General features: G+C 42.0%; 1 protein-coding gene across 1 annotated transcript in view; it reads left to right on the top strand.

Annotated features, from left to right (window-relative positions):
• LOC126187997 (kynurenine 3-monooxygenase-like) overlaps positions 1 to 27,145 on the top strand; it is a 172,350-nt gene that overhangs the window by 8,743 nt on the left and 136,462 nt on the right. Inside the window, exon 2 of the mRNA XM_049929406.1 lies at positions 26,233 to 26,302. Coding sequence (XP_049785363.1) covers positions 26,233 to 26,302 — 70 coding nt within the window. The remainder of the gene's footprint in view (positions 1 to 26,232; positions 26,303 to 27,145) is intronic.

Here is a 27,145-nt window from a genome sequence, read left to right as displayed (position 1 = left end):
ACCTCAGTGTAGGACAGAGTGTATTTTCTTTCGAATAAACTCTTAGTATTGTATATGATTTGCAGTTATTAATTTCGTAGTCACATTTCCCTCCTGCTGACGTTACCTGCTCGATTTCCCATCAGTAAAATTAAAGTATCCCTTCCACATCGATCAACGATGTGAATCGAGCCTCAGGAAACATGTAGCTCAATCATTTGACGTAATTCAAGCCTGGTAGGCGACAGATATGTCTGTATGCACTACATCGACTTACTGTGTATCTAGTTCAGATGTTCACTCTAGGGAAGTGATACATCAGCAGTTGTATTCTTGCGACGTATCTTATTCGTTACAGATTCTACGTTTTTTTACCCGGTTTTTCGTCTTTACCACTGGCAATCGTTAGATTTTTAGTAATTTTCTCCGACCAACAATGCCTCGCAATACAGACAACGCACGTGAGAAACGTACGCATTATAACAAAAAATATTTGAGAGTTAACAAAAATAACTGACAAATTACTTGCACCAGCGTGAAATCAGAAAACTTATTATTAAACTTCGATATTCTAATTAGATAAAGAGCCATGGCAGCATAATAAACTTCTCACTGTGCGTTTCCTCCCCAAATTAGTTTTACTTCACCATAAACAAACAATAGTCAGAAAAGGTTTTCTGAAAAACAGTTATAAAGTTAATAAGGAATGTAAATTTAAGAATTAGCGTTATATGGAAGAAAAACGAGGTCTATAAACAGTGCAGACAAGAAGTGGATCGAAGATTTTAAAATGTGCTGATAGAGAAGAATTGTGATGATTAGACGTGTAGAATGAATAATTGATTGACAAGGAAGAAAGCTGTACGGAATGTCTTGACAAAAAGCAGGGATCAGTTGATAAGACAAACCCTGAAATATCAAAGAACAGTTACTTTGCTAATGGAGAGAAAGATGGCGGGAAAAAATTGTAGAGGGAGACTGGTTCTTGACTACAGCAAGCAGCTGCTAATGGATGTAGGTTGCAGTAATTCAGAGATGAAGAGCGTTGCACATGGGTGGTAAGTGTGGAGAGCTATTTAAAAAACAGTCTTCTTTCCGTTATTTCTCTACTGAAGACCAATAACTGCAAACAACTGATAATGTTTCCGTAAGTGATATAGCACAAAATAGTTATTATTATTAAAATATTGTTTAGGCATTTTGCTCACTTCTGGACTGAAAAGACAAGTGATTACAAATACAACAGTTTGGAACACATGTACGTAATACAGGGGTTGGACAAAAGCATGCAAACAACGCGAGAAACAAGTTGCTGCAGATGCTGGCCAAGCCTACAGGTTGTGCTGCTGAGTTGACCACGAACGGCACCTGTGCAATGTCCTCAAAACGTTGCAAGTGTCGGTCATCGTCAGAACAGTGTTCTGTGTAGTTGTGACTGCACTACGTCGGAGTTAAGTGAAATAGTTTTAAAAAATGGGTCAAATGGCTCCGAGCACTATGGGACTTAACATCTGAGGTCATCAGTCCCCTAGACTTAAAACTAGTTAAACGTAACTAACCTAAGGACAGCACACACATCCATGCCTGAAGCAGGAGTCGAACCTGGGACCGTAGCAGCAGCGCGGTTCCGGACTGAAGCGCCTAGAACCGCTCGGCCACAACGGCCGGCAAGTGAAGTTGTGCGTGTGCTAATTATTGTTGCTCGTATGGTGCGTCCTCCAGTAACCGGTATAGGTGAAATGTTTGATGTTTCGAGAGGCACCCTATCGAAGATTTATGCTGCACACAGGGGAAGCAGAAAAACATCACCCGCGAAGTCACAACACGGAGAAACGTGCATGTTGAGTGGTCATTGAGGAGGATTGTGGCAAAAAATAAGAAGGAGCAGCTGCAAACGTCACTGCAGAACTTAATGTTGCACTCGCGAATCCTGTCAGCACCAAAACAACACTAAGGAAGCTCCGTGGGCAGGTAATTGCAGGGCGAGCTGGAATTCCAAAACATCAGTGATCCAAATGCCCGTAACAGGAAAACTTGGCGTCGAAGCCATAAAACCTGGACTATGGAGCAATGGAAGAAAGTCGGATGAATCCTGTTTCACGCTGTTTCCAATTTCTGGCCGAGTTTAAGTCCGAAGAGTGAAACATGGCGAGGGTTCGGTGATGATTTGGGCAGCCATGCCGTGGTATTCGATGGGCCCTGTGGTTACTCCGCAAGGTTGCATTACTCCATAGGATTATGTGACCATTTTGGCACGCGAAGTAGCCGCGCGGATTGAGGCGCCGTGTCACGGATTGCGCAGCTCCTCCCGCCGGACGTTCCAGTCCACCCTCGGGCATGGGTTTGTGCGTTGTTCTTAGCATAAGTTTGTTTAAGTAGTGGGTAAGTCTAGAGACGCATGACCTCAGCAGTTTGGCCCCTTAGGAATTCATACGCATTTGAACATTTTTGACCATTTTGGCTGATCAGGTCCATCTCATGGTACAATCTTAGTTTTCCAATGCTGATGCTGTGTTCTAAGACGACAGGGCTCCTGTTCACACAGCTCGTACCGTCCAGGAATGGTCTTGTTAGCACGAGGATGAACTATCGCATCCACCCTAGCCACATAGTCACTAGCCTTTGTCGCGTACTTTGGAGAGAAGTGTATGTGATCCCTAACCACCTCGTCCCCTGAACTTGCCACTATTTTACAGGAAGAATGCTGTAAGATTACCTTGGAAACCATATAGGATCTGTATTTATCCATTCTGAGTCGAGTGGAATCTGTTTTGAATGCCAACGGTTTTCCTTAACAGCGCTAGGCATCTTAATGTGTTGAGTTTGTGGTGTTTCCATATTTTTATCCAACACCTGTACCTGAGGGACTTGTAAAGCAGAAACATCCCCTGTTTCCTGGAGATTGCGCAGTATCACTAACGAAAGCTGTGTCGCTACCTATTTCGGTAAATAACAAACTAATTTGAAAACATCGTTTGACCTCAGGTGTGGGTCTCTGTGTCAGTGCTTGTTTCACAATGAAGATTCACTCACATCACTAAATTAAACTGCTCATTTCCTCAGTAGCTTGAACCTTTAAGGAAGTCGCTAGAGTTCTCGAAGCGGCTGCAATTCAGTTTCAGAAACTATTCACCTTTGACAAATGTCCTAGTGGTCTTCTTGCTACCTGCAGTCAAAGTTCCAGCATGGTGTGTCACTACTTAACATTAGAACTTTAAAACACAGAATCTTCCTGCAAAAGCGACACATATTACGTAATACTCTAATGCAGTGCGGTGTGCAATTGTTAGTGGGCATTTCATGCATATTTGAGATTTTATAGTCTTCAGTGTTCTCGAAATGGCTCAGAAAGACTTGTTTAGCAATAATTTTTATAACAACCCAAAGATATTTTCTAAAGAATAGTCACTGAAGATAGTTTGGCGAACAAACGGCTAAGCACAGTGCTGTTGGAGAGATCTTGGCAAAGGTTTCACTGCGAACCGGTTTAATGAGTTGCAAGTTTAGAATCAACACCCGAGAACAGTGATCTTATGTCATAAGCGTCCAGCATCGTTCTTGTGTAAGCTGGCGGAAGTGTGTAGTCGCTCTTGTAGCAGAGAACATACTTGTCATTTTGAAACATTCCTCCTGACACAGGCTGTCCAACGATATGAAAGGAAACCATTATGTCAAGCTGCCAAAACACAGAAAAACGCTGGCTGCCATTCTCAAGGACTGCACAACAAGTAAAAGCACGTATGTAACGTACCAATAAACTAATTTCACAAATTACTGGCTGTAACGAGCTGTAGGACAGTGGTCAATGACTAATAAGAAGACATGGACGAAAGCAGAATACAGACAGCGGAAGCGAGATCTTAAGCGTGAGTTCTAGGTATCAAAGATATGACGACACACGGCAGCAGCTGAATACGGGGAACTTGCGACGCTCTTGCACCTTCCGACTTCCTAGAGAAAACTGTGTTACGACGCATGCCATTGAGTCCCGCGATTGCGTAACAGTGGGACATGCTGTTGGGAAATGTAATACCGATCGAATCACAGGAATAAGTTTTAGATTTCAATTCATCACTTATAAGTTTTTGCCCGTTTATTTGTTCCAGTAGAGGATAATATATTGATAAATTATTCTTAATAGCTGAGATTATAGTGAACAATGACCAGGAAAATTGGTCGTGTTTCTGGCAGAGCAGATGTTCTTGGAGATCCTCATACCAACTACGGTCTGTAATCAGCCACATCAAGTGCCCGCCGAAAGGACTAAGGACATGGAAATGGACGCTTCCTCTACTGAATGCAAATCCTTAAACGTGATCGCTTTAATAAATGTGTGAAGCCTACTACATACTCATAAGCTTATCCACGTAGTGGCGTATCCGTATTTGTTATTAAATGCAATAAATAAAATTCCATCTGTGCCTCAATATCCTTTGTTAATACTGCTAGCAGTTAAGGAGTATTCATGCACCATCTTTAAACATTTCAGCGTGGACGATAACATCCATACGGCAAAGGAGAAGTTCCAAGCCTCCAATTTGACTTAGGTTACCTACCGAAAAGCTTGACATAAAGGGCCCATACGTCAGCATGCTGCACACAACCTTCTCAAAACTAACAACTCTATTCGGCGTCGACTAATGCTATTACTGACACAGGTTTACAAAGACATGACGGCTTGAAGTCCGTCAGAATACGTTATTATCCCAAGCTCTACAACAGAAACCCATATAAAACAAAATAGAGAAGTCACAAAAATTAAAATTGTTACAAGTTTATGCACCAAATAGAAATGGAAGTGATCAATGTTGATTCACTTTACGGATGCATTAAATATTAAAAATTGCGAACAAATTAATCGTTAACATATTCGTATGTCAGTTTAGTTCTAACAATGCACTGAGATGACAAAAGTCATAAAATATCTGTTAATATCGTGTCGAACTCCTTTTTCCGTGCGTAGTGCTGCAAATGGACGTGGCATTGATTCAACAAGTCGTTGGAAATCATCTGCAGAAATATTGTGCCATCCTGCTTCTATAGCCGTTCATAATTACAAAAGTGTTTCCGGTGCAGGGTTTTGCGCACGAACTGACCTCTCGATTAGGTTCCATAAATGTTCGATGGTATCCATGTCGTGCTCTCAGGGTGGATAAACCATTAGTTCGAACTGTCCAGAATGTTTCTCAAACTAATCACGAGCAGTTGTGGTCCGATGACATAGCGCATTGTCATCCATAAAAATTCCGTCGTTGTTTGGGGACGTGAGGTCCATGAATGGCTGCAAATCGACGCCAAGTAGCCGAACATAACCATTTTCAGTCAATGATCGGTTCAGTTGCATCAGAGGACCTCGTCCGTTCCATGCAAACACAGCCTGCAGCATTTTGAAGCCTCTATCTGCTTGCACCGTGCCTCGTTGACAGCTTAGGTCCATGGCTTCGTGGAGTCTGCGCTACACTCGAACCCTACCATTAGTTCTTACCAACTGAAATTGGGACTCATATGGTCAGGCCATGGTTTTCCAGTCGTCTAGAGTCCAATTGATTTGGTAAGGAGCCCAAGAGAGGCGCTGCAGGGGACGCCGTGCTGTTAGCAAAGGCACTCACGTCCGTCGTCTGCTGTCATAGCCCATTAACTTCAAATCTCGCTGCACTGTCCTAACGGATGCATTCCCACATTGATTTCTGTGGTTATTTCACGCATTGTTGCTTGTCTATTAGTACTGACAACTCTACGCAATCGCCGCTGCTCTCGGTCCATAAAAGAAGGCCCTCGGCCACTGCGTTGTCCGTGTTGAAAAGTAATGCCTGAAATTTTATATTCTCAGCACACTCTTGGCACTATGGATCTCGGAATATTGAATTCCCTAATGATTTACGAAATGGAATGTCCCATGTGTCTATCTCCAACTGGCCAATCCGCGTTCATAATCTGTGCGGCCATAATCAAGTCGGACACCTTTTCACATTAACCACCTAAGTACAAATTAAAGCTTCGGCAATGCACTTACCTTTTATACCCTGTGTAGGCGATACTACCACCATTTTTATATGCGCATATCGCTGTCCCATGACTTTTGCCGCCTCAGTGTTAGTGAAAAATGGCGGACATGAATATGCACAGCCTGACAAAACAAGTGAAACACCCGGAAGACACGGTCGTATCTCAACGTAACTTCGTAGACATACATACCATCGATGGGTATGTATATGATTAGAGTTGCACTTCTCTGTGACAGGTATGACGACCACCATAATGCATCAGTGTTGTTACCAGGCCTGATAGAGTATATAAGGGCCGTGAACATCGTCAGGTAATCAGTGATCGCTGTGAAGGACCATTCGTTCGAGGCAGCATTGTCAGCACCTAAGAGAGTTTGAAAGAGGATGTGAAGTGGTCCGATGTTGGACTGAATGGAACGTGAGCGTCAAGGTTTCGCTCGACCTCGACTGACCACCACAAAGGGCCTCGCCTTATTGTGTACTAAGCACATCGTATTGCTTTCACATATGCTCCTTCCATCCAAGAGCAAGTAATGGACTCACTGCAAAATTCTGTCCCATCACATACTGTTGGTCGAAGTGTAGCTGCAACTGGAGCAGGGAAATACTATGTGCGTGCGTAGGCTGGCGTTAACACCACAACTCAAACGCCTACATTTGAGTGGTTCATGGATTTCTGATGCTTGTGTGCAGCAATGAATCGCATTTCTGTATGACCCTTGATGACTACCTTCAGCGAGCGTTGTAGCGACCTGGGGAGAGATCTAAATCTTCCAATGTTTTGAGGAGGCGTCAAGGTGGGCAGCCAACAGGTTTGGCTTCAGGTCGCAGCTAGTACTTATTGAGAGAACGCTGACGGTACATCAATAAGTCACGGACATCCTACGTCCACATGAGTTACCTGTGACGCGATGTTATCGTCCTGCCGTTTTTCAACTGGACAATGTTCATCCACAAATGGCACGTGTCTCTGTAAACTGTCTGTGTGACGTTGAGGTTCTCCCATGGACAGCAAGATCCACAGATCTGTGCCTGGTATAACATATTGGGAGCAGCTCGGACGTCAACTCCGTCGCAGCACCAATATCCAGGATATCAAGGACCTGTTACAACTTTTGTGTGGCAGCTGGCCTCAGGAGATGATACATCCGTTTTATGACACCGTTCCCAACCGAATCAGTAAGTGAATCCAGGACAGAGCAGATGCAACGTCGTAGTGATAAGTGGGCTCGTACTGCCAAGTTTTTTGTAAATTTAATTCGATTTTGCACTCACTGAAATAATACCACGTAACCTCTCAACCCGTGGAGCTTCATTTCGTTTCCTCCTCCGCTCCTGGATGCTGCATTTCCCCTCCTCTCTCTCTTTCAGGCAGTGTGCAAAATGTTCGTTAGCCTAGAATGTCACGGTAAGAGAGGAAACTTTCTTCTTCAGTTTATCAATATTCCAGGTACTTGTTATCACATACTACCTAATACGTTCTAAACATGGAAATACTCCTTTAGCGTATTTGCTATCAAGAGTTTTACTTATCCAGAAGCAGATTTTCCATCTGATTTTTTCTGTTGATCATTTCCTATAGGCTTAAACTCTCATGGAAGTTAAAAACATACACCATCTCACAACTGCATATGAAAATTTACACTGAACTGAACAGCGATATATATATAAAGCAAGAGATGAAAACTTTGTAGTCAGAAAATTCAGATAAAATATGATAACAAATCAAACCAGGCATTCTGGAGACTGCTACAAAGAAATCAAACTTTAGAAATAAAGAAAACAGAAGTGGAGGACACATGACATTTTTTAGTGATGATTAAATAATCGACGATATAAAAACCATATGGAATAGGTCAAATATGTAAATACCTATAAGCTGATGAGGAGAAAGACACAGCCTAAAATGAATATCTCAGGTATGGGTTTAAGAGAATATGAAGAAGATAAGCTGTGACCGGCGAAATTACTCTGCAACAAAACACAAAGGAACATCTGGGTTAAATAAGAGAATAAATCTGTCTGTAATAGCCATTTACCAAAATACGGTTGTAGCTGATACTCACGCAGAAATGTTAGTACGCCAGGATTTTTGCCTGCCATGAGAATGAAGATAATAAATGACGTGCAGAATAACCAACTGACCCATCACTTACGGAAAGATTTCTCTTTCCTCTCCTCTGTAAATGTAAGGAGATGAAAAAAAGTTTTGGTGCCTAGTTTTTATGTTTTGTTGACTGTTATAAAGTCTTTGACAGGATCGAACAAAATAAATTAAATTACTTTTTTAGCGAATAAATATTGAACAGAAGGGTCTCAGACACACAAAGAATTTTTATTGGAACCAGGCAGGTCTGATAGAATTTAACAATGAGCTATACAACAAAAACTCCAGATCCCACAAGGAAGTTCAAAAAGACTGCATTTTATCACATTCCGTGTTCAGTATTTATTGTGTGTAAATATTTTGGTAAGCATTACAGACTGAAGCTGCTGTACAGGTCTGTGGAGATTAGACACGAATATCACCAACGGAAAAATGCTCCTATCGGTGCATAAAAAAGTCGAATATTTTCCTGTTTAAAAGACAGACTGAAAAGTGGGACACCAGCTGCCTCATTCTATCTTCCTCAGTACCTTTAAAAATTTTGGTTGCGAACATATTCGCGCTCTTTCCAACATGCTACTCACCGCTTGTTCCCACATGCTCTTTTAACTGTAAGTTGCTCACACCCACTAGTCCACCGCTGTAAGTCGCTCATACCCATCCACTTCCACTTGCCCATTCTCACTCACTCATTCACCTCAACTTATTCTCATTATCTCTTTCTGTTTGTCTGTCTGTCACTGTCTTCTGTCTCACAGCCACAGTCTCCTTCGTTCTGTCCCACTACTACTGTCTCCTTTCACTGTCATTGTCTCCCTCTTTCTCTCTCTTGCTGCTAATATCTCGTTCATTACTTCCCACTGCTGCTGTCTCTTCTGTCACTATCTCTCTCTTTCTTATTGTCATTGACGTACATGTCTCTCATTCTCACTGGCTCTCATATACTTTCACTTTCTGCATCTCTTTATAACTCTCCCACTAGCAGTAAATCGTACACTCTTTTCCTAGCACTGTCGGTGGTGTCCCTCTCTTTCTCTCACACTGCTGTTGTTTCCTTATCTCTTTCTATACAACAGCCATTGTTTACAATCTTCCAGTCTTTATTACTTTTGCGGCTTTCCCGCCACTGCCACTTCGCATATGAAAATTTTTGGGATAATTTGTGAAGTTACTGATTGCCGTAGTGGTAACACCAGTCCCGTCGTATCACTGAAGTTGAGCGCTGTCGGCTTGCCCAACACTTGGATTGGTGTCCGACCGGTCTGCAGAGCGCTGTTGGATTGTCTGCTCTGCCGAGCGCTGTTAGCAAGCGGGATGCTGATAACCCTTGTGAGGCAAGTTAAGGACCTTCTTGATTGAGAAGTAGCGGCTCAGGTCACGAAAATTGACAACGGCCAGGAGAGCGTTGTGCTGACCCCTCGCCTCTCCATATTCGCATCCAGTGACGCCTGTAGGCCGAGGATGACACTGCGGGTGGTCAGTACCGTTGGATCTTCCGAGACCTTTTCGGACGGAGTTTACGGTTTTTTACTGACGAAGGTAGAATTGAGGCAGCTGGTACCCCACTTTCAGTCAGTATTTTTGAAACAGAAGCATATACGCCTTTTTCGTACTCCGATAGGAGTATTTTTCCGCTGGTTCGCTTCTTATCATCGATACAGCGTGGCATGACACTTATATGAAAAGAACTTTATGGGTCAGTAAAATTTTGATAATTTACTTACGTGAAACTGAAATACCACAAAATTAATTTTACACCTCGGACCACATTTTACGTGCACAAAAATTATGCATGTGCTTCAGTATTACAACATAATGTTGTCAGCACTCTTCTGATGATGACGGAGACCGTTTACAGCATATTTCTCCATACTAAGTCTCTTTATAAACTACATTTTCTCCTCACACCGGATTTTACGTGCGTATTTTATGTGTACAAAATGGTTCAAATGGCTCTGAGCACTATGGGACTCAACTGCTGAGGTCATTAGTCCCCTAGAACTTAGAACTAATTAAACCTAACTAACCTAAGGACATCACAAACATCCATGCCCGAGGCAGGATTCGAACCTGCGACCGTAGCGGTCTTCCGGTTCCAGACTACAGCGCCTTTAACCGCACGGCCACTTCGGCCGGCCTTTATGTGTACAAGTAGAGTAACTTTGAACCTCTTCATCTCGGAAACGGATAAAGATATGAAGAAAATTTTCAAGGTTGTTTGGTACTGAGACCTTAGGAATATATCGTAAAAATTTCAGCCATCTGCTGTGCGTAGCCGTCTTCGAATCCACGACTCGGTTTTGGCACGAAGAAACGGTAAAGAAACGTTCTTTGGGTGTTTCGTAAGGAACCGCCCCACGAGCTAATAGTTTGGAACATCTGTAACGGATAAAAATGTCAAGAAAATTTTCAAGAATATTCGAGATCAGTATCTTAGAAAGATATGGTAAAATTTTGCTGTGCATAGCCACCGTGGAATCCGTGGCTTGGTTTTGATACGAAAAACAGTTACAAAACATTTTGGGTTTTCTGAGGAACCATCCATGAACGAATAAACATTTTTGAGAACGGGAAGATTGCATTTTTAGATAAATACCGTTAAAATTATAATACTCTTAAAATTTGAGCGATTTGCTGCGGTTATTTTTTAGATTTCGCCTTATACCGGATTTTACATACGTATTTTACATGTAGAAGCTGGGTAACTTTGAACCTCTGTAACTCGGAAATGGATAAAGATATCATGTAAAATTTTCAAAATTGGTCGAGCTTTGGGTTTTAGGAATATATCGTAAAAGTTTTAAAAATTTACTGTGCATAGCCGTCCTGCAATACGCAGCTCGGTTTTGGTACGAAAAATTGGTTAAAAACTCTTTCCTGGGGTTTTCAGGGGAACCTCGTATGACGTTGTGGTGTCTCCTTAAGACTCTTAAGGCCCACCGTAGACCACATCAAATACAAAGAGAACCAAACGATTTGTTCCATTCGTCTAAAGAGGAGGATGTGTGTAGTGTACTTTTTCCCTGTGCTGTAGGATAGTGACATTAAGACGATGTTTCTGTTAGGTGTACAACTGGCTCCTAGCCAGAGGGCTATCCAAAACACTTCATCCTCCATTGCTAAAACCAATAGAACTAGAAACATGAGCCCCGGAAAAACTCCATTTTAATGCGCAGCGTTTTGGAACACGCTGTCCCGTACATACCGATATCCACAAAGCGGAAATTATTACTTCAAAATGTATGCTGCGTTGTTCAGCCGAATGTTTCCGTGACTATCGGATTTACATTGGTATTGTAAAGAGAAGCAGGCTTCACATTTATCTTTACATTATGTTATTTTGTGAGATCGTCCTGCTGTGCAGTGTGCGACTCTTGCGGAAGGTGAGACCAGAAAATCAAGACACCGGAATTCGTTTTCATTTGCTTGTTAGCCACGCCCGCAAACTTGCACTCGTTGCCGGCGGCACATTGTCCTTTCCTTCATGTCAGCATATCTGAAAATACAATCACAGTGTAGTGCAACTGCATGCTTTTATATATTCTCCCGTTTTAAGCTGTCTGAAGCAAAATACATGCAACACAAATACGGCAATATTTCTGGTCGTGGGGGCAACCTACACGACACAATGAGTCAGCTCATCGCTTTCTGTCAGTTCTGAGAAGCGCATCTAGGATAGCCCAAGTAAGATTGTAATAGAGAGAAAGTATCTTCCGGAGAGCGACGACATTGTTCTAGCTAAATGCTGTTGCGTAAATTCAGAGAACTGTTATTCGAAGGAGACACTGTGACAAACTTCTGCAACCATTGCACATCTCATGTGAGAATTGTGAAAATAAGAGAGGTTAGGGCGTGTACTAAGGGCCATAGACAATTACTTTCCATCATTTAATACGCCAATTGCAGAGGACGTAAATTCATTAATACTGGAAAGAAGTTCCCTCTGCTATGCGCTCTACAGTGGCTTACGGAATATCCATGTAGATGTACAAAAGGAGCCACACCACATGCGCTCCGTGTTCTTGTAGGCATGGGATGATAACTGTGGTGATGATAAAGGTTAGAGGTTAAGGTGGTCAAGTATTACGCGTAAGGTTATTTAAAAGCCGAAACGGAATGTTTATGTGTAGTTGGTGCAGAGAAGACCTTCATCACGTGTGTTGTGTGCTGGTCGGTCGACGCCCTCCTCGTTCACCGCAACCGAATCCTCTTAGCGCGCTCCCACCGTCTGGTGTTCTCTTTCCTGCACGAGTGTCCTGTTAACTTGGAAGCCTTATAGAGAGAGTGGCGCCCGACCCTGGCTTTACGGCTTCGCTCTTCTCGCTCGGATAGAGACCGTATTTCGCGAACAGATCCTCCAGCAAGGCGATGGGTTCATACGCTAAGGACAAGTAATTATAACTACTTGTGGCTCAGTGGCCAGGTGTAAGTCTTTCAATTGGATGCCACTTTGACGACATACATGTCCTTAATCTAACCTTGTTATTCAACCAGGGAAACATGACCTACAGTTCAACGTGGAATCTGAACCACATTCCGTTCCTAGCGACTCACCGCAATGTTGGGAGATGAAGACTAGATTAACATTTCCGTGGTCCGACGGAGATTCGATCCTGCAACCTCTGTTTCCCGGCACGCGCTTTACCACTACCTCACTAGACCCACATCATCTGCCAGTTCATACTCCTGAGTACCGTTTGACGCTGGAACGGCTCATTTTGCATATAAACCTGTACTATGTTGTTAGCCGTAATGACCGATATAAACACTGTGAAGACAATAATAAACCTCCACAAAGATTGTCGTAACTTAAAAAGTCCTCTAACTTAAAAAGCCAATGATCCACAATCCCGTTCAACATACTACCAGAAGCGCAAGGCCAAATCACCTCCGAAGATACCGAATCTCTGTCCGATCAGCTGATAACCGAATACATATCAGCCACTGCTTGCGTCCCACAATTGTAGCTGAAGAAATTGTGTGATTTGTTACCACAGTCCTCCAAAAAATTCAGTTTCCGAAGGCCTCACACCTTACACCAAATCGCCGGCCGGAGTGGCCGTGCGGTTCTAGGCGCTACAGTCTGGAGCCGCGTGACCGCTACGGTCACATTTCGAATCCTGCCTCGGGCATGGATGTGTGTGATGTCCTCAGGTTAGTTAGGTTTAAGTAGTTCTAAGTTCTAGGGGACTAATGACCACAGCAGTTAAGTCCCATAGTGCTCAGAGCCATTTGAACCATTTTACACCAAATCTCCCTAACTGCCCAATCTGTATTCCACCCCAACCTGACCGCCACCTAGTCCTATAGCCAGGCTCAGTACGTCTTTGACCCTTTATGAACCGTAGTTTAACCTACCAGATTCCATAATCCTTCTTTCCTAACTCCAAATGGCGCGATAATAGTGCAGTATCATTTACCTGAACATACGTTCTGTTATCACCAACAACGCCCTGCTCACAAACCTTCATACAGCAGAAAATCCATACCTTTATTCTAAATTAAACTTTCCTTCAACCCCAATATACCATCTTGTGTTTCTCGCTATAACCTACAGCAAACTGATATTTCCCTACCAGATAGAGAGATGTTTAATAACAACAGTATACGTCAATAACATCCCTGTTTCCTCTCAACTGCTGTTCAATCATTCTGCCGAACACCTTATCCTGACCATTATTTTACTGTCCAGCAGCCATAAGTGTCAGCATCTATACCCATCCCAATCATATAATCCCATACAGTTTCCCTTCTTGCATTGAATAGTCTTTCTCTATCTTCTTTATTGCCTCCGACATGAATATCCATAGGCGTTCCCATACTCCGTTCGTCGGCACACCGCTCCCCTTGGTGACTCCACTCCTTGTACCTTCGTACCATTTGCCAATCTCCTCAGACACCTAAATTCAGAAGTCCTCAAAGAGTTGGAAGCGATCGCTATCCAGTCAACTGCCAATCCTAAAACATGATCCCCATGATCATACCCAACCACACAGTAACGCATCAAAAATGATCCAAGACTACTACAACGCCAGCTGGGCTGACCTTTGGAACTATATTCACAGTCAGATAAGAAGACACACTGTCACTTTTCAAATCTGTCTCTTAACACTGTTTTCTTCCAGCTCGAAACCTTCACCGAAGCTGCAAGCACGTACATATCCAATTGTCACATCTATCAAAACCGACCCCCCTTCCCCTATGAGCTCTAGAAATATTCAGAGATTCCCATATGCTTTACCACTTCTCCCTCTGTATCCAAAACTAGATACACGAACACACCGCTAGCAGTAACAGAGACACTCCTTAATGCAAAAAGACCGTGGACCTGGCGACAGACATTCACTAAATTCAGTACATATCTAACCATAAAGTCGAGTAAGTAATGGAAAACTTTTCATCGAATATCCTGACCCACACTACCCACTCGTTCACAATAACTGATCCCTCCCCAATAATCTAAGTACAGAAAATCATTTCGCCTCCAATCTCCACAGCATATTCGCCATTTCTGACAATCCCAACTTTGACACTATAAGGACCCCATAAGTCCACATCTGTTGTTCCTCTCGCTTCCAATATTCAGTATTTACACTCCATACCGTGAACAAATTTATTCACCAATGAAAGCTAACGATAAAAAAACGACTGCTGCGAAGAAAACCAATCTAACGTAATAACACCATCCTTTATATCGGTTTTTATTCTTAACAGTGGAAAATCTCGAATATTAACTCCTCAAATATTAATTATTACCTAAATCTCAACAATCTCCCAGCGAAATCTCTTCTTATAGGCACATTATCCCTATCTCAATCTTCAGCAAGTTCCTTGAATCCATCCTCTCCATATGCACCCATTAGCACCTTGAACAAGACCCTCAACTTCCTGTCACTCAATGGGGCTTCCATCCTAATTTCTCTGCCGATGATCAAATACTTTACTTACTTCACCTCCTGTAGCAACAACATAAAAAACGTCATTCCTCCGTCTTCCTCTCCACAGACATCGAAAAAGTCTACAACATCGACGTTCCAGTTTCCTGTTCAAACTCCACTAGCACGTATTCCCCATCAATTACAGCACCGTCTTGTGTAAAAATCAACAACACTCAGTTGCAAATTTTCCACCCGTAGGCATCTGTCTATCATCGCTCCCTGATCTCCTGTACACAATATACGTCCCGAAACCATGTACTTCTGTGTATCTACTGCAGTATGCAGACGGGCCACCCATCTTGCAGTTGGTCCCAACGTTCATTCATCGCATCAGTCCCTCCAAACCACCTCAACAACTTCACATCTACAGCTACACCTGCGTCCAATCTACATACACACTCCGAAAACCACTGTATGGTGCGTGGCGGAAGATACCTTTTACCACCAATAGTCATTTCTTTTCCTATTCTACTTGTAAACAGAGCGAGGGAAAAACAACTGTGTACATGCCTCCGTGCGAGCCCTGATTTCTCTTATCTTCGTGGTCCTTAAGCCGGAAATAGAATCGTTCTGCAATCAGGTTAAGAAGCCGGTTCTGTAAATTTTCTTAGCAGTTATCCTTCTTCCCTCCAGTGATTCCCATTTGAGTTCCCAAATGATTTTCATAATATCTGCTTGCTGATCAATCCTACAGGTGACAAATCTAGCAGCCCTCCTCTGAACTACTCCGTTGTCTTCCTTTAATCCGACTTGGTGGGGATACAAAATACTCGAGCTGTTCTCAAGAATGGGGCGCACTAGTGTGCTATGCACTTTCTCCTTTATAGATGAACCACACTTTCCTAATATTTTCTCAATAGTCCGAAATCAATTGTTCGGCTTCCCTACTACAATACTTACATGATCGTTCCATTTCATATTGCTTTGCAACGTTATGTTTGAATATTTCGTCGACGTGACTGCATCAAGCAGCACCCTACTAATACTGTACACGAACATTACGGTATTGTTTTTCCTACTTATCTGTATTAACTTACATTTTTATGTATTTAGAGCTAGCTGTCATACATCACACGAACTAGAAATTTTGTCTAAGCCCTCTTGCATTCTCCTACAGTCAGTCAACGATGACATCTTTCCTTACAACACAGTGTCATTAGTAAACAGCGACAGACTGCTGATAATCCTGTCCGTCAGATCATTTCTGTATGTAGAGAATAATATCGGTCCTATCACACTTCCCTGCAGCACTCCTGATGATACCGTTGCCTCCGATGTACACTCACGGTCGAGGACAGCATACTCGTTTCTATTACTTAAGAAGTCTTCGAGCCACTCACTTACCTGGGAATCTCGTATCCTCGTTAATAGTCTGCAGTGAGGCATTATGTCAAACGCTTTCCGGAAGTTTAGGAACTGGAATCTGTCTCTTGCCCTTCTTCCATAGTTTGCAGGATATCATGTGAGAAAATGGCGAGCTGAGTTTCGCACGAGTTATGCTATCTAAAACGGTGCTGATTTGCGCACAGAAGTGTTTCCGTCTCAAGGATTTTTTTTATATTAGAACTCAGAATACGTTACAGAATTGTATTGTAAATCTGTGTTAAGGATATGGCCTGCAGTTTTGTGGGTCAATTCTTTTACCTTTCTTGTATACAGCAGACACCTGCGCTTTTTTCCAGTCGCTTGGGACTTCGCACAGGACGACCGATTTGCGATATATGTAAGCTAAATAAGTGGCCAGTGCCGTAGACTATTCTTCGCAAAATCGAATTGGAATTCCATCCGGACCTTCCGACTTACTTGTTTCCATCTCTTCCCGTTGTTTCTCCATCGCAGGCATGCCTATTATTAAGTCCCCCGCACGGGATCCTGTGCGACGGCCAAACGACAGTATGTTTATACGATTCTCCTGAGTGAACGATTTCTTAAACACAAAATTTAAAACTGCAGCTTCCATTTTGCTATTTCCTATTGTCACCCATATGGGTCAACGAGTGACTGGATAGAAGCCTTCTACCGGCTTAGCCATTTACATAGGACGAGAATTTTTTCAGGTTCTCGGCAACATATTTTGCTAAGGAATGACTGTGGTAGTTGTATGCATCGCGCATCGATCTTTTGCAGACACACAAATCTCTACTAACTTTTTCCTGTCGTCATTTGCACGTTATTTTCTGAACCGGGAGTGCCTTTACTCACTCAACATTTTCCGAATTGTGTTACAAAATAATGGTGAGTGTTTTTCGTCCTTAATCTACTTACTTGGTACATACTTCTCCAAATTTGAAATCGGTTTAAATTTCGCTCATTATTTTGCTACGTTCATTGTACTGTAACTAAATAATGTCAGTTCATTGTCTAAGTGAGATGCTAAAAACTGCGTATCTGCTTTTTCTAACAAAACACTCTCCTAGCTTCTTGACTGATTTATTAGCTTTAGTGACCATAGTCGCTATGATAGCATCGTGGTCACTAACCTCTTTCTCCCTAGTGACTTTCTTTTAAGTCATCAGTCTTATGACTGGTTTGATGAGGCCTGCCAAAACTTCCTGTCCTGTGCCAACCTTTTCATCTCAGAGTAGCAGTTGCTACCTATATCCTCAATTATTTGCTGCATGTATTCTGATCTATGTCTTCCTCTGCTACAGTGTTTACCCTCTACAGCTTGCTTGACACTTCACACTGAACAGTTTTTTAAACTCGGACGGCAGCCACAGCACACGCTTTGACAACACACGGGACGTTCGTAGCTTATGTCGTCAGTCGTTATTTTCGCGACGAACACACGTGAGAGTGAAACTTCCTGGCAGATTAAAACTGTCGAGTCTCGGTCGGGCACACAGTTTTAATCTGCCAGGAAGTTTCATATCAGCGCACACTCCGCTGCAGAGTGAAAATCTCATTCTGGACACGTGAGAGTGTCGGCTTTTGTCACTACAGGGCTCAGTACTTCCCTGAATAACATCTACGAGGGGCATTTTGTTGCTGGACATAGGCCGACAAGAGAATATTTTAATCGGAATGTGTACAGTTTACGACTTAACACAGACTTGATTTTCATCTTAGACGAAAGTCTTTTTATCATTTGATGATTTTTTTATCAATTGAGGAGTGCTGAAATATTTAGCTAGCCACGCCATTTGTTACACTGCCGCTTTCTGTAACCTATGACATAGCATTTATATTTGCGCCAAAAGATACAACTCAAAAATTGCGAGAAGTGTTCGTGGATTTATAAGTGACCTGAACAAATACAGCTACGGCGGACCATTGGACGTTTCATCCAGTTTCATTTTAATGGTTGTAACATCCGTAGTTTTTTTAAAAATAATCTGTACGCTGTATGAGTTATCAAGCCATCGAGTATAAGGATTTTAGCTATGGTTACCCCAGTACTAAAATTATTTGTAATATGAAAGTTATTCCGTGATGTCGTAACAGATGTCCTACATTCCTGTCCCTTCTCCTTGTCATGTTTTCCATATATTCCTTACCTCACCGACTCTGCCGAGAACCTTCTTATTCCTTACCTTATCAGTCCAACTAATTTTCAACGTTCTTCCGCAGCACCACATCTGAAATACTTCGATTCTCTTCTGTTCCGCTTTTCCCACAGTCCATGTTTCGTTATCATGCAATGCTGTGCACAAAACGCAAATTCTCAGCAATTTCTCTCTCAAATTAAGGCTTATGTTTGATAGGAGTAGACTTCTCTTGGCCGAGAATGCCCTTTTTGCCAGTACTAGTCTGCTATTTACGTCGTCCTTTCTCCGTCTGTCATTGGTTTTTTTTGCTTTCTAGGCAGGAGCATTCCCTAACTTCATCTACTTCATGATCACCAGTTTTGATGTTAAGTTTCTCGCTATTCTTGTTTCTGCTACTTCCCATTACTTTCGTCTGTCTTCGATTTATTCTCAATCCATATTCTGTTTCCATTAGACTGCCCATTCTATTCAGCAGCTCCTGTAATTGTTCTTCACGTTCACTGAGGACAGCAATGTCGTCAACGAATCTCATCGCTGGCATTCTTTCACCTGCAATCCCTGTCTTACACCCTTTTTAATCCGAGCACTTCGTTCTTGGTCCTCCACTCTTTCTGTTCGCCCTTAGTTCATGTACATGTTGTACCGCCTTTCCCTATTTTTCTCACAATATCGAACATCTTGCACCATTTGGCATTATCGAACGCTTTTTCCAGATCGACAAATCCTCTGAAACTGTCTAGAGTTTTCTTTAGCTTTACTTTCTTTATCAACTGTAACGTCAGAACTGCCACTCTGATGCCTTTACGTTTCCTAAAGCCAAACTGATTGTCATCTAACATATCCTCAATTTCCTTTTCCATTCTTCTTTATATTATTCTAGTCACCAATTTGGATGCATGATCTGTTAATCTGATTATTCGATAGTTTTCGCACTTGTCAGCTCTAACAGTCTTCGGAATTGTGTGGATGATGTCTTTCCGAAAGATAAAAAAAAATGATTCAAATGGCTCTGAGCACTATGGGACTTAACATCTGTGGTCATCAGTCCCCTAGAACTTAGAACTACTTAAACCTAACTAACCTAAGGACATCACACACATCCATGTCCTAGGCAGGATTCGAACCTGCGACCGTAGCGGTCACGTGGTTCCAGACTGAAGCGCCTAGCCTCTTCAGTCCCGACGTACACATAAGTGCACATCAGGTCTTTGCAGTGCCATTCTGCCAAGTTTATTTTTCCCGAATTGAGACCTGATGTGCACGACTGTGCACATCATGCGGTTTCTGTTTTTGCCGCTAGGTCGCGCGCAAGTCAGTTTTAGCGGGTTTTCTCGAATCCTGAAACTTCCGATCTTAAAAATGGCGTCATCTGCGACACGCGAAAAGGTAAATTCAGTTTCAATATTCGTTATTGAATTCTGTTGCTGTTTTTATCGAGTCTTACTCGAAACATCAACTGTTGAATTTGAAGTACACATTTGTGTACATCAGGTCTTAGCTCACAGAATGTAATGGTGCTAACGCTAAGACTGATCTCATTGCGAAATCGTAATTTAAAACGCAATCTAAATTAAAATCTGTAAGTTTAGCTACTAATAAGGTAGAGTAGGAGCAAAATCGTTGTGGATGCTACTGGTAGCATGCTGGATATGTAATCCATGGGTCCTGGGTACCAGTCTCAGTAAGAGCTCTAAAATTTTTAATTTTGTTATTAGGTCCACTTACATTTCTTTATTCAATTACTTCAACAGTTACCTTCACTTTATTAAATCTTCGCTTCTCAGTTCTGACAGGCATGAAATTATGAAACTACTTGAGACGAGTGACTTGAGTGCCTTGTCAGACGAAGACAAGGGTTCTGTTGATGAACTTCCAATTCCACCTGAACGTATTGGTATGCTTGAAGCTGGAGCATGCAATGTGGATATTACTCCTGAGACTCCTGCATCTGACAATGATGTACACAATCTTGAAACACCAGCTTGATTTTCTCACTGTTGTCCACTAAGATGGAGGCTATCGAAGTGAGCAAAACACTGGTGTCATTCTGTGTGTCATCTGACACGATTTAGATCAGTATTTTTCAGTGGTGCTATTTGTTTCCAGGATGTGTAATCGACAGCCTTCTGGCGACAACTTTGAAGAACAGACAGACGGTGAACTGAGAAATCCTTCACAGTTTTTCTTCGAGTTCTTCGATAAAAAATTCTGGAAAAAAGTTGCAGGACAAACTAATTTTCATCATTGCCAAAAGAACTCAAAAAATCTTGATACAAATACTAATGAAATGTCCCTTGTCAGCATTGAGGTATTGATGGGTACATTGAAATTGCTCCAGGCACAACTTTACTGGAATATGGAACTTGATATTCCACTTGTATCATCAACCATGGCAAGAGATAGATACTAAAAATTACAGAACAAACTGCATATTGTAAATAATTTCGAAGACCATGACGGAAATGACAAACTTTGGAAGGTTAGACCAGCAATTGTTGCTTTTAGAAATAAATGTATTAGTTTACCCAGGTCTCAACACCTGTCTGTGGATGAACAAATGATTCCATTCACGGGGAGTTGTAATATGCGGGCATATGTGCCTAACAAACCTAATCCACTTGGCCTCAAAAATTTTATTTTGGCATCATCAGATGGACTTGTCCTTGATTTTGCTGTATACAATGGCAAAGGAACGATCCCTGAAAGCGACCAAAAAGAACATGGCCTGGGAGCGAGTATACTCAAACTGCTGGCAAGAACTGTACCCAATGATTACAGTCATGTAATTTACAGTGACAGATTTTTCACCAGTTCAAAATCTGTTCAGCTTTTACTAGACAGGAATATATTTAAAACAGGAACTTTGATGGCCAATAGAATAAAAGAAGTAGCTTCTAAGTTCAAGAGACACCAGGAGCTACAGTGGTTACAATGGGATGAGAACATAAGGGAGGACCAGGAAGTTTGTGCCCTCAAATGGAAGGGCAATAAACCCGTCACTTTGTTATCCTCGTGCATAGGGAGCGAACCAGAGGGTACCTGCAAACGGTGGTGTAATACAGAGAAAGCAAAGGTTAGTGTCAAACAGCCAGCCATCATCAAAAGCTATAATCGCAATATGGGTGGCATTGACCTTTGTGATAGATACATGGCATACTATAGGTCAAATATCAGGACAAAAAATTGGACTGTCATAGTATTCAACCACTTAACTGATTTAGCCGTAATTAATTCATGGATTATGTACAAAAGGATACCAAAACAAAAGGGGATGTCTCTCATTAACTTCAGAATTCACTTGGCCCACGACTTAGTAAAGTCTTCAAGAATTGTAGACTCACTAGAACTGTCGAAACAAATTTCTCAGAGTGTAACACAAGAGTGTGTCAGCAGTTCTGATGAAGATGAGAAGCATCAAACCATACAAAACGAAGACGAATTATGCCAAAACCAACTAGAGAAAGCAAATGTGACAAGGCTGGCCACCTACCTGAATATATTGAGAGTATTTTTGCCTCAAGGTGTCGGTTACCAGGGTGCAAATCACGTTCTCGCTTAATGTGTGAAAAGTGCAATGTTTATTTGTACGTATTAAAAAACAATTGTTTTGCTAAATTCCATAAACATGAGAAGTAATGTGTTCATAAAATGTAAAGTGTACATAAAAATGAGAAGTAATTTGAACATTTTTCATTGTAAATAAAAATATGAAAATACTACGAGATTGGCATTTTTTTCTCTGTTAAGACCCAATGTACACATATGTGTACAGTCAATTATTCAAACATTATTTAAAATAAAATTTCAAAATTAGTTTTTTGTGCTACTTTGAGATCAACTGCACCAAAAAAGGTGACTGAAGCATTTTTCCATTCTTTGTTTATCTTCGGGACTGAAGAGGCTAGAACCGCACGGCCACACCGGCCGGCGCCGAAAGTTAGATGGTATAGCGTCAGACTCATATGTTCCACACACCAACGTGAATAGTCGTTTTGTTGCCACTTCTCCAAATGATTTTAGAAATTCTGATAGAATGTTATCTATCCCTTCCGCCTTATTCGATATTAAGGCTTCCAAGGCTCTTTTAAATTCTGATTGTAATACTGGATAGCCTGTCTCTTCTGTATCGACTCCTGTTCGCAGCTATAAGGTCCAAAACATTTCCATTGCGTGTGGGCAGTCGAACTAGCTGCTCAAGAAAGTCTCTCTATCCCTACCCTATGCATTGAATGCAAAGACGTCCTAGTCTATACTCGGCAGGTTAAATTCACCTCGAACTAATATTGAGTGATTTGGGTATTTCCGCGCTACTGACCTTAGACATTTTCTGAATCACTGAAACTGTCACAAAGCAGCCGGGTGGCCAGTATAACCAGCCAACAATTAATTTGATTTCACTTAGACCTGTTATACGCGTCAAGATAACTTCACAGTCACATTCAAATGCGACATCAATAGAGACAATATTTTTGTCAACTGCAGTGAACGCTCCTCCTACGATGATGCCTAATCTGTCTTTCCTACGTACGTTCCATGACTCGCTAAATATCTCAGAGCTTTCTACTTCGCGTTTCTGACTGCTGTCGGTCCCGAGAATAATCTGAGCATGAGAAATTTCCTGTAGGTTGTTAAATTCTGGAGTTTTGTTACGAATACTTCGACGATTTACTGATTACATTTTGACAGTCGAAGTTATCTTTACTCTGAACGCTGCCTGATTTCCTTGTCTGTGTGTCCACTGGCGAGTGTTTGTCAGAGTACCTCAAACTACTGTCTAGTCTAAAAGTCCACTGTGCACTTCACACATACTCTGCTGCCTGAATAGATGCTTCCTTTGTGTAGTGCACCGCTGACATATGACGGGGAGTCTTGCAGCTCTCCACGTGATAACGCAGGCCCAGAAATTTGTAGCCAAGACCATCACACAGTCGACGAAGCCTTTGGTTGGGAACCTCCACTCGACTCCAAACCAAAGTCGCAAACAACTCTGGGAACAACGCTGCAGACTGCGAGCTCTGCTTGCACCCTGAGTTTGAGGGCAGCAGCTTTCACCACTTCCACTAGCTGCCTGTATGAAATGAGGATGGTCTTAGACCCCAAGAAACATGTGTCACTGATGCCTACATGAACAAAAACTTGCAGATGACTGCACCCTGTACGCTCGATAACTGCAGCCAAGGCCTCCTCCACATGTCGGATGAGGCTCCCTGGCAGACTAGCTGAATACACAATGGCTTTCTTTCTGGATTTGAACACCATTTCCCTAAGAGGCTCCATAATGCGCGAAACATTGGACCTCCCAATAAATAGTTAACCCATCTACCCCGTGTGTTTACTCGGACCTAGGTGAAGGAGCGGCCACCTGTCCATTTCTAGGGTGAATGGGCGAGGCCAGGCGGCCAGCCTCCGCATTCGACCGCCGCCTCGAGACAAGCAAGCACATTAGCATCCACCACTCACCCCTCGGAGAGGGCAGATCCAGTGCGTCGGGTAGAATGGAAGGTGCGTCGGCAGCAGAGCCCTTGGGCGAAACAAGTGACACCTGAGGTGTACCACGCGAGACGCCAGACTTTCTGTCACCGCTGCACCGTGGCAGCATCTTGAAACGGCTGATGGTAGCCAAAATCCGCTTCAACTGTTCGCGAATTGCGGCCAGCTCCGCCTGGGTCATCACACAGCGTGCACGCATCTTATCCTACAAGCACTACGAAGGAAACACATTCCAGCGTAACCAATGATACCCTCCATCAATCCCGCAGAATCCAGGCAATAGTTGTAGAAATCTGAGGATTCTGTCCCACAGATCTTAACTGACAGCCCAAGACCATCCAATTCACACGAGTAAAACGTTAAAATGCCCAAGACTAATACTATGTCTAAAGCTAATCATGAACTCCCACATGCTAACCAGCTGAAAGAGACCCCACTTAAAATCAATCTATTGAATAGCCGATTATATCCCTCCACAATCATATAAATCCCTTAACCATGTCATCCTTATCTATATCAACGTAGTATGAACATTTGCTTCTCCCAAGTTTTACAATTTCCTTACAGTCCTTCAATGAGATGCAGTCCACCCTTGTTTCTTTACCTGAGTATCTTTCCTGATCATATTCTGTGTCAACTCATAAAGTTCCCAAGCCTTCTCACACTTAAAAACACCTTCACCTCTGCTGCATCTCCCATAAATGTAAATCTCAACCTTCCTTAATCTCCCTTATCCTTTAGAACCCAGGCCAGATGCTGCACTCCATCAACATGTCCCATCTTCCCTCAATAACCAAACACTTCATGTCGTTTCCCAATGTAAATGCATCCATGTTCGCCTCCATATCGTGAACTCATCCTGAATTCTATCTGTCGTTCCAACCAGTCTACTCTATCCATCCCATTCCATCCAAAATAAGGTCCCAACGTATCCTTCTCTTGCTGGCATACTACTTGTCTTCTAACACCCACATCCCACCTCTCAGGTCTTTCCCGCAGAGATATCGCACAGCCTTTTCCATATCACATTCTGTCCAGTACTTCTTACATCCTACCCACAGCTTCCAGAAATCCCTTGGATGTCATGATCATAATGAAGAGAATGTATCTCACGTCACGTTCTTGTAATAAACACCATCAAATATATTTTCAGAAATTATTTTCCTTACAAATATTATTTAAACAATTCGTTAGTTGACCCCATTGCCAAACTCTGGGAGACCTGGTCACCAGGTTCCCATCGGGTTCGATGGAAAACTATAAATTTAAATTCAGAACCTTAACTGATTGAACAAGACATACGTTTGGGGTGCGACAGATACTCCAAATAATGCTGATTCGTAACTGTTGCTCATAATCATTCGTTTATCCCGTTGGGTAGTACCTCACCATGAGTTTTTCAAGTTATAGAGATTTGCACTGTGAACCAGATGGTTAAGCCAAACTCCATTCCAACGTGCACAATGTTTCGTTGTAATGCATAATGGCCGTCTCCAGTGTTTGATCACAGGTTACAGCAGACGCTGACTCGAGAACCTCAGCATCATAAAAACGGATCTCACCCCATGCTGGCTGAGCTCCTGAATGTGTTCAGCATTCAGCACCGTTCGAGGGGTGGCGATCCTCACCATCAATAAAATGAGTGTTTCGTCTTACAACTGTCTCATTACTTCTTATACAATGTGATGGTCGAGATGGAGATGCTTCTGTCACGTGTGATAGCCTGTAAAATTTACTACATTAGCTTTCTGATGGCTAATAGAACATAATATTGAGACATTTTACTGCAAAAAACACGGCTGTTTCGTATGACGAGAAATGGCAATAAAAATCAGCAAACTAATTTTTTTTGTGGCAATGAAACTACACAGAAAACTAACGTTGAAGCCCGATTATTCTAGTTTTAGAACCGCACAGTCAGTCTTCTGAGAATATTTCTGTAAACATTTGCAAAGATAATGTCACGTTACGACTATCCATTCCATTGAACAGCATATTTCTGTCCGTCTCAGCTGGAGTCTCGTACCTATCTGGAGGTTAGAAACGTTGTACAACTAGCAATAAAACGGTTCTGTTGGTTAGAAGTATTTGCAGAAACTTTCACTGCATTTGAAATTATTAATTTTAATGTGGGTATTACAATACAACTTTTTAAGTAGAAAACAGTGTACAAAATTGTGCAAAAGGAAAGAGATAGCAATGACTGAAGTGATTTCTTGTTGCAGGTAGGGGCCCTGGCGGCTTGTTTCCTTGCTCGACGGGGCTACCAGGTGGATGTCTATGAAGCTAGAGAAGGTGAGTGAGCTCAAAAAATACTGTTCCATTAGCATAATACTATGAAGACGGTACAGCGACGGTGAAATATCTTGGAAGCTCTGACAAATAATTTGTATACTGACAGTTTTGCAGTCTGGAACATATAAGCTCAATTCTTGAAATTAAACGGATCGAACAAATTGTAATTATCAGTGTATTTGATGCTTATTGTAAAGGTATCAGTTCATATCTTGAACGGGGCATATAGAAGTTTCCGCGGTTTCGCCAAACAAGGGAAGGTTGCTATTGTTTTCAATGAGGCCACTAACTATGCTCGCCATCATAATATCGAACTGGTAACTGCTTGAGAGAGATAACTGCGAATGTGTTTACAAACTGCCACTATCTTCGGTATCAAATATTGTCCTAGTTATTATAAATGTATCTGAAATGTTAATTTTTCGATTATGTCCCCGCTGATGACCTCGATGTTGAGCGCCCATAAACCCCAGGTTATGTCCCCACATGATTAAATTTTACCCATAACCCTTTGATCTAAGTGAAAGGAGTTTTTAAAAATGAAGTTGATAAAGATATACCTTTGATCAACCCTTTCTAGAAAATGATTTTATGGTCTTCTCGGATAACCACTGAAAGCGATAACTCGAAATCAGTCGATTCAGATTCTATTTTAGAAGATTTTGCTAAGCTAAATGCTGGAAAAATTTTAATAAAATGTTTTTACTCAAGGGAGAATTATCATTAATTATAATGAAAAACTGTAGGAATTATAGGTGACCTTTAAATAAAACATCTCTCTTTCGTATCGCACAGAAATTGTGTTTCTATTTTCAGTTGCAAACAAAAAAATTTATTATGTTT

The sequence above is a fragment of the Schistocerca cancellata genome, chromosome 5 (assembly GCF_023864275.1).
Source record: "Schistocerca cancellata isolate TAMUIC-IGC-003103 chromosome 5, iqSchCanc2.1, whole genome shotgun sequence".
NCBI classification, from domain to species: Eukaryota; Metazoa; Arthropoda; class Insecta; order Orthoptera; family Acrididae; genus Schistocerca; species Schistocerca cancellata.
This window is presented reverse-complemented; position numbering and strand designations above follow the sequence as displayed.